Here is a 9,304-nt window from a genome sequence, read left to right as displayed (position 1 = left end):
CCTTCTCCCCCTCCCCCCCGCGCCCCAACAAACAAACACAAAATCCTGCTTGAGGTCCCCTGAGTGAGACTACTTAGGGAAGGGGCGGAGCCCTGGGGCTGGTTGGAGAACGCCGGAGCCTGCGCGGTGCGCCTGCGCGGTGCAACAGCGCACGTGTTAGACCCGGAAGGGCGTGCTAGGGCCGCAGATTCCTCGGGATGGCAACCAACATGGAGGCGCAGAGCGCCGGAGCCGTGGACGGCTTCACCCCGGTCACCCGCAAGGGTGGCCGGCGGGCGAAGAAACGGCAGGCTGAGGAGCTCTCCGCGGCAGGGGAGGACGAGGACGCGGGCCGCATGGATACCCAGGAGGCTCGGCCCGCAAAGAGGCCGGTCTTCCCGCCCCTCTCCCGGGACGGGTTTCTGGTACCGAGGGGACCCCAGGACAGGAAGGGGGCAGGGGCTAGAGGGGAATCAAAGTGGTGATCTCTGGGTGATGAAGCTGCGGGGGTTCTTTTGGGGTGAAGTTCTTAGAGAAGTGGCTGATGAATTTTAATTTGTTCACTCGAAGGAGGCTTTTTTGTGGGACACCTGTCGTTTTACAGCTCCGTCCCCATTCCTTCACACACTTCCTGAGCTGCGTGTTCTTCTGTTGTAGGATGGGAAAGAAGAAACAAGGAAAATTTCAGTCCCAGCTAACAGATACACACCATTAAAAGAGAACTGGATGAAGATATTTACTCCCATTGTAGAACATTTGGGACTTCAGATACGCTTTAACTTGAAATCGAGAAATGTAGAAATCAGGGTAAGGAGAGTATCAACCCTTTACAAATATACTAGGGTTTCTCTTACAGGGATGAAAATGCATGAATAGTCTTTCGTTAATGGGACTTATTTTGTTAAATGGTTTTCTTCCAGTTTTATAATTTAAAATTCGAACTTATCAAATGCCTTCACAGTCTGCGTTTAACACATATATTAGTTGAATTCATAAGATGAGTCTGAGATGATGCCGAAATACTGGTTATACGTGCACATATTTTTTATAATGTTCTGTGTTGAACTGAGAAAAGGCCAAGTAAAGAGGTTGTCATAAACAGAAGTATGTAAATAATGAGCTGAAGTACTTGGCTGCAGTACAGGCACTATAAATTATTTTGAGAATAAGTATAAATTATATACATATGTGTGTGTGTGTGTGTGTTTGTGTGTTATTCCATGGTGTCAGTCTAGGAGTTAGACAATTGAAGTTAATTGATTTTGGGCCTCTTTTTCTGAGTTCCAATTTTGTATCAGAATTCAAGACCAAAATTAATTAATTATGTCTTCCTCTTTGACGATCGTTATACTGTCATCAGGACTGGTATAGACTCATCTGAGGGACCAGAACGATGGAATAAAGCTGAAAGGCACTACTCTAAATAGTTGGTAGTTTAAAATATAGAACTTAACAGTAGAACTCCTTGTCACTTTTCATTCAAGTTTTTATGATTTCATGTCAAAACTTCTTGTTTCCTTATAGGTTTCCCTTACTTCATTGCTTTAGTTTAAAATATAGAACTTAACAGTAGAACTCCTTGTCACTTTCATTCAAGTTTTTATGATTTCATGTCAAAACTTCTTGTTTCCTTATAGGTTTCCCTTGCTTCATTGCTTTAAATCTTCTATCACTCCTCCACCCTCTATGCTGGAACCAGATTAATTTTCCCAAACCACACTGATTTTATTATGATATCCCGATATATTTAGTGTCTCTGAAGAATAAAAGTTTTTGACCGAACTTACCTTTCAAGTAGGAGTCTCAGTCCCAAGTTCGTCTCACCATCTCTTTGAACATTTTTACATTTATATATTTGGGCGGCTTTCCTCTCTGATGATTGCCCTGTCCTGCCTATATCCCTTGTCTTCCTACCTCAGTTCCATTCATTTTTCAGGGTCTAGCTCGGGTTCTTTCTCCTTTTTGATCACTCCGTTTTGCAGTCATGTCTTCAGTGCCTTCGGTGTCATATGTGTGCAGCATCATTAGTTTATATTCTAACATTTGTTGATACTTCTGTAAGCCAGACACATGGTGATACATTGGCTTGCACTACATCATACTGGTCTTTAGAACAGCTCTGTATGGTAGAGGACATATCCCTATCTTGTGGATGTGAGGAAACAGGATCAAAGGAGTATCTTCGCCAAAGTTGTCAAGCTAATAAGTGAATCTGGTGCTAGTTGGGACCTCTCAGGATCTCCTACTCCGACCTTACATTACAGATGAGAAAACTTAAGAAATAGGGTATCTATGGGACTGGCTCAAGGTCACATATGTAATTGGGACTGGGATCTAGTTTTAAATGTGTCATTACACAACCCTGTATGTATGGTTTTAAATTTGTCAAATATGTGGTCTCCTCAACTAGATTGTGAGTCTTTGGGAGAGCGGAAATGAAAGTTTTGGAATCAGACCTATGTTTGAATCTAACCATTTCTACCTTTTAGTACTTTAATTTCCTCAAATGTAAAACTATATCACTTAACATTCAGGGTATCATGAAGCTTAGAGCTGTAGTGTATAAAACACCTTCGTAGTTAATGTCATTTATAGTGGTAGGTATGAACAGCAGCTATTTCCGTGATTATTGAATTAATTCTTTGAGGACGGGATCCCAGCCTAAAGCATTCTTGGTAGTTAGTACTGGAGTCAATGGTCTGAGGATGGAAGTCCTTTAGAATGTGAGTGTGATTGTGCTGCGCCAGAGTAATCTTGCTGTTAACCCCCGAGTCAGTTCAGTCATGGAGTGTGCTCAGTCGTTTGACAGTCTTTTGGTGGAACTGTCCAGCCCTGGAGCTGGAAAGTTCTATTTTGCAAATTTAACACAGTACTTGCCTACTGAGTTATAGAGAATATACTGGGGAAGGATGGTGGTGTAGGAATTATAGTAAGATAGGTCATCTCCAGTTTTCTGTTAGCATATTGTCTTTTTCATCCTCACCTGTAATTTGTGCCTTTTTTAAAACAGACTTGTAAAGACACCAAGGATGTTACCGCTCTGACAAAAGCAGCTGATTTTGTGAAAGCCTTTATTCTCGGGTTTCAGGTAGAGGTGAGTGATTTCATGACATATAAAATGAGGACTTGAAAAATAATGTGAACGTTTCCATGGATTTGGGCTTTTTTTTTTTTAATTTGAGTTTTCCAATTCTACGATTTGTGAATTTTAGGTTAACACTCGTTCTTAGTTATCTAAATGGAAAGGCTTCACAGCACTTATTTTTATATTGTAGGATGCACTTGCCCTCATTAGGTTGGATGACCTCTTCTTAGAGTCTTTTGAAATCACAGATGGTGAGCATATGATGGTCTTTTATTATAAAATACTGGACTTTTGTATTGCTGACTTTGTATTCTGTGTGACTCTCAGCTCTCTAACAGCATCAGTTGAGCTGTATTAATAGCAGCTTTTTAAAAAGTGTATAATTTATGTCTTTTAGCAGAGAAAGTTCAACTAAGATTAAACTTTATGTGGAAGTGGGTGGTGCACTGGAATGGCTTGTCTCTTGAGGTCTTGCTTTTCTCATTTAGTGAAGCCGCTAAAGGGAGACCACCTGTCGAGGGCAATAGGAAGAATCGCTGGCAAAGGAGGAAAAACCAAATTTACCATAGAGAATGTGACACGGACGCGGATAGTTTTGGCTGATGTGTAAGTATGTGATCTTGAGAAAATTACTTTTGTAATTTATATTTGATCTTTTGCTGGTTTCATAACGTCATAAGGATTGTATTTTATGCATAATGTTGCCACTAAATCTTTGTCAGTATTTGGTTCTGGATGAACAGATAGTTACCAACTTTGAAAGCAGATTGTTAGTTGAGAAAATTTTAGAAATTATAGCTTTTTTTCTCAGCAATGAAAGAAATGTTTAGAATCACTAGTAAAAGAAATTACATCACAGTTCAAGATTTAAATAGTATCTCGGGAATCTTTTAAATCGGGAGAATAAGGAGTAGGTGTTTTAAATGCCATTGTGAAAATAAATAAATGCCATTGTGAGGCTTTCCTTTTTAAAAAAAATATGTAATTATATATTTATATATAAAGGTCTTTCATAAAAGAAAGGTGAGTAGTGCACATTGGGTGAACACTAGAGAGCAGTTACATGTGAACATAAATAAGATGATACAGGCTTAAAATAAGGGTGCGGAAAGTCAAGCCGGGATTACCTCTCTGTGAGGTTGAAGCTGCCCTGTTGCCAGGTTGGGATTACTGGCAGATGGCTCAGAGATTATATAATGCCAACAAAGTTGAGAAACGAAGCAGTTGACTGAGAGGAGGAGGGATCTACCTGCTACTGAATCCAGAAATAATTTTATTTGAAATTGCCTCATCTTTATTCTAAACTGAGGAGCTCACCATTATTTAGAATCTAAATTTTAGACTTTTTTTATACTTTAAGGATAACTGTAATACTACTTTGGTGGACCCTGTTACCTAAAGACAGATGTATTATTATTTTAATTTTTTATGAATTGAGTCTAGAGTTGGGACTATAGAGCCAGAGGAAAAGCTTTTTTGAACTGGAAATTTCAAAATTTTTGAAATGTATACCACATTTTAAAATATATATAGCCCTAATTTGGAAATCAAAAAATGTAACTGATTTGCTAATCAAATTATAGGTAGTACATCATATTTTTATAAGTGTATTTATAAGTGTTAACTTAAAATTACTAGTTGAACTAATTTTTTTAACGGGTTTTCTGCAGTATGATTTACATACAACAAAATTCACCTATTTTAAGTATACAGTTCAGTGAGTTTTTGGCAAAAGTTCTGTAATCTTATAATCCCACCTCATTCACTCAGTTCTATTACCCCAAAAGTTTCTTGTGCTCTTTGCAACCCCATCTTTTTCCAGGCAATCACTGATCTTCTTTCTGTCACTATGCTTTTGCCTTTTCTAGAAATTCATAGTATGGCTTCTTTTAGGTAGCACGTTGTTTTGAGTTTATCCATCTTGTTGGGTGTATCAGTAATTCTTTTTTATTGCCGAGTACCAGATCATTGTATGAATATATTGCATTTTGTTTATCCATTCACAGATTGATGGACATTTGGGTTGTTTTCCATTTGGTGCTATTATGAACAATGTTGTTATTGAATTACATTTTATCATCTTTTGTGGTTTATTTTTTTAACAAATTGAATTACTACTTGAATTTGAAGAAATGTACTGTCTTGTAATTTTTATAAATAAGCTAATTGGAAATCCACAAGTTCAACAATTTATATGAATTATGTTATAGCCGTAAGATGGATTGTTATGCAACTATAAGTGTTGTTCTTGATGAGCAGCAAATAACTTCGCACAATACAGTATATTGTGAGCAAGATATAAAGCTAAAAGCTATTTGTTCCAGGTGCACTCAGTACATCAGCTGGGAGTTAGTGTTGGTCTACGTGTCCGGGGCCTGCGTTCCATTCCAGCTACTGCCCCATTACTGTGGTGGTTTCAGGAAAACTGATGTTTTATGTAGTCTTGCGGTGTCTGTTACCTCATCTTTCATGTTCTATTTTAAAGAATTTTATTTTTATCCAAGTTAGACATGCATAGACTTTAAAAAGACAACAATTTCTATTGCCTACCTCCATTTCCCCACTTTCAGAGAAACCAATTTCAACCCTCTTAGCTAATTTTTAAAAATTATTTATCTCCACTTTTTCAAATATCTTATTTACATATCAGCTTCTTTTTTATTTTCAGCTTCACTGTTGACTTTTTACCATGAAAGATGAAGATTTAGCTTTTTTTCACCCCTCCCCCTACTTCCACCCATACACCCCAGCGCTAGCATCACCACCTCAGCTCCACCGCAGATCATCAAGCATTAGATTCTCACAGGAGCACTGGTCCCTGGTAACAAAAAGTTTGGGGACCACTGACTTAGGGTAATTGGCCAGGCTCTTTATTCAGGGAAGCCCTGATGTCAGTATCTTTAGTCTTTCTTATTGAGCAGGCCAGTTTCCCAGAAAAGTATTCTCCAGGGTCTTTGCTGCCAAACTCTTGGAGCCCAGTTATAGAAGACAGCTGGAGGTCCCAGCATTCAGTGTACAAATGTTTGCTAGACATTGCCCTTGTTTTTAACATGGTATTTCTTCAGCTGTGTCTGGTACCCCTGGTCCAGACACTGTTTTTCACCTTCCCCAATAAACTACTTCCCCTTACCCCAATAATTTTGCCAGAGTTACAGAGCAGTGTTTGCCTGTTTGCACTGAATGGGGAAGAAAATTGGGGGATCATCTTGAACAGACTTTAACTGATTATCTTGGCTTTAAGCCTCACTTTTACCTTGATTTCATAAGTACCTGTGTGCATGTGGGGAGACGGTTCTGCTTGATGTTCCTGCTGCCCGTTTCAGTATCTTATTGATGGCTTACTGAGATTTTGGAAGATGGGCTTAAAACAGCAAAATTCACTCTTGTTGATCTTATTTGAGCCATTCAGCAAAGACTGCAGATTGAAAGGGTCTGGATGATCCTCAGTGAGTACTGAAGAAATTCAGGTAATTTTTAGGAAGTTTTGTAGTTGAAATCCAAACTTTTAATTAAGTACCCCTTGCTTTCCTGGGTACTCAAGTAATCCCAGCTCTGCCAGTGCATAATCTTGGCCAGGCTTCTTGGTTTCCTGTAAACGTCTTTTCTCACCTGTAAAATGGCAATAACATCTGCCTAATAAAGTTCTTGTGAGGATTAAATGAGAACACACGTATAAAGCCCTAATACACAGAAAGCACTCACTGCATGGTAGCCATTATTAACCAAAAATCTTAACGTCTTAGTTGTTTTTTTTTTATGTCTCTTCTAATAATTTTTTATTTTTTATTTTTAATTCACACTATAAAATTCTGCCTTTCAAAGTTCTTAGCATATTTACAGAGTTGTGCAACCATCACCACTACCTTTATTTATGAGTCTTTATCATGATTTTTCAGAGTTTCTGGATTACAGAACTCAGTTTAAGGAACACTTTTTGTTGCTAACTTGTTTCACTTTTTCTCTTGCAGGAAAGTTCACATCCTTGGCTCTTTCCAAAACATCAAGATGGCGAGAACTGCCATCTGCAACCTCATCCTGGGTAATAACAGTTTCTTTGGTGTTTTCTCTGGAAAGAATAGAATAGGGAATCAAGGAACTGAAACCAAATTTGCAAGTCAGTTTAGGGTAATGTTAAAGATAGCAGGTAGAAACTCTTGGGGGTTGGCAAACGTGGGCCTAATAGAAAAATGTAGGCATCTTTTGCTTGGATTCCATCTGTCTGCTTGCTAATGAACAGAAAGGGTTTATTGGCTTATATTGCTTAAATCTTGGCTGCCTTCCCCCGATGAGGTGCACAGAAAAGCCATTCCAGAATAGCAGTAACACCATGTTTTAGATTCAACAAAAAGGAAACTGCTGATCAGTGTCAGTCAACAAGGTCAGCAACTCTTGATAAGCGTTACAGGAGTGTAACAGTTTGCTCAGAAAACCCTTAGGATTCTCCCTTGGTGCCCAAGTCTGATTGACTAGCTTCTTCTCGAAATATTTTTATGACTTGGTAGTTTTGGCTCTTAAGATTTAAAAAAAATTTTTTTTGGAGAACATTTGGGTATGGTATCCTTTTTAGGTCTTTTGTTGATTTTAAGATAAGTAGAAAATGTCCCTGTCCTTTTTAGAGTTTTGTAGACTGTTTTCCATGTAGCTTCTATATATGTGAGTATATTTCTATAGATAAGCTTTTTTTCCCCCTCTCTACAGGAAATCCTCCATCAAAGGTTTATGGCAATATTCGAGCCGTGGCTAGCAGAGCAGCAGATCGATTCTAATTTCAAATCAGAGACTTTTTATCTTGCCTTCGGACTAGAGAAAAAGACTTTATAAGTGGTAACAAGAAACCATGTGAAAAAACTGTCACTTAAGCTTCAGTCCCTTCTTCAGTTCTCAGCCAGAAGTATAAACAGAAAAGTTTGATAGTATTCACACTCAATAGCTTTTAGGATAATTTTAATGTCAGAATTTAGTACCATTATATTTAAACATTAATTATAATTTATCATTTCGTACATTTTAAATCACATGTAGATTTGCAGTTTCTAATTCTCTCATTTAGAGAGAAACTTATCGTTTAAACAGTTGTCTATGAATTTTTAAGTTTTTTGCTTTATAAATTTATAAACATTTCTTCTCTGTGGGTTGTAATTAAAGTACTGTCTCAGAAAACCTCTCCAAATCATGACCCTTAACACCGGGTGGTGTATGACTGTTTCAGAATCAGGTCATAAGCAGCAGTTTGGCTGCGCTGTGTGAACTAAAAGTCCCAATATTTGTACCTGTTTTGCAGTTTGTAAAATTAAAGACCTGTATCACGAGGTTGACATTTTGTGTGTTATTTTCATTTAAGTGTGTAATGAAAGTAGACCTTTCCAATGTTGGGTATATTTCTTCTAGGTATTAAAAGTGAAATGTGGTAAAATGTTTTTACTCCTACGAAAACTACTATGTTCTCCAAATGTAATGGATTGTTTTAACTAGTGTCTGCCTATTTAAATATTATGATTCTGTTTATGCATTTTTTTAAATGGAATGATACCACATTCGCTTGTACATCTCTAAAACCGTTGACGAAAACTTTTAACTTTACTGATGGGAGTATTAAAAAGTTCATGTAAGGACTAGAAAAAGTATTCTATTAAGCTTCTATTTCTTTTACATCAGTTACATGTGCCACTGCCTCAAACTGGTTTGTACTTTGTATAGGATTGGAGATACATACTACAGTGGTAATTCAATAGGAAACTGCTGGGAGCATTTCCCACTCAAAACATTTTTTTTGTCCTTTGGCAGCACAGCAGCGTGTAGAGTATGGTGTATGATGGTATCAAATCTTTTCATATCTTTTTGAAAAAAAGAGATTTGTTGAGATTTTTCTCATCCTGGAGTCTACACAGGCTTCAGAAAGTACTGTTCACCCGGCGATTTGCACAGGAAGTTCTATCAAAATTGCAAATACTTATGGTGTACTTTTCTGGGGAATGGGGCCTACAGTTTTAATCAGGTTTTCAAGAGGCTTGGACTGAAATGAACCATTGCCAGGTAAACATAAATGGGGTCGATTTTTAAGGAAAGCATAATTTTGACTGGGAAAAATGGGTTTTCTGTGTTAAAGCAAAGTCATGTTTTGGTATTGTTTGAATTGACTTACTTTTAAAGATTTCTTATGTAGTTAGAACTCTCAGTAATATAAGAGGGTAGCACTTGCAAAAATTTGGGATGCTGAACTTTGACTTACCACCTTGAGTT

At 37.7% G+C, this 9,304-nt stretch overlaps 1 protein-coding gene across 1 annotated transcript; it reads left to right on the top strand.

The window, feature by feature from the left end:
* Nucleotides 1-73: 73 nt before the first annotated feature.
* Nucleotides 74-8,382, top strand: PNO1 (partner of NOB1 homolog). The gene is made up of 7 exons (XM_006909537.3): nucleotides 74-404; nucleotides 637-786; nucleotides 2,990-3,073; nucleotides 3,255-3,315; nucleotides 3,553-3,670; nucleotides 7,033-7,103; nucleotides 7,763-8,382. Exons 1-7 carry the CDS (start codon nucleotides 198-200, stop codon nucleotides 7,828-7,830), a joined length of 759 nt encoding a protein of 252 aa, XP_006909599.1. The 5' UTR covers nucleotides 74-197; the 3' UTR covers nucleotides 7,831-8,382.
* The last annotated feature ends 922 nt before the right edge of the window (nucleotides 8,383-9,304 follow it).

The sequence above is a fragment of the Pteropus alecto genome, unplaced genomic scaffold (genome assembly GCF_000325575.1).
Source record: "Pteropus alecto unplaced genomic scaffold, ASM32557v1 scaffold131, whole genome shotgun sequence".
Taxonomy (NCBI): domain Eukaryota; kingdom Metazoa; phylum Chordata; class Mammalia; order Chiroptera; family Pteropodidae; genus Pteropus; species Pteropus alecto.
Note: the sequence above shows the minus strand (reverse complement) of the source record. Positions and strands in the feature narration are given on the sequence as shown.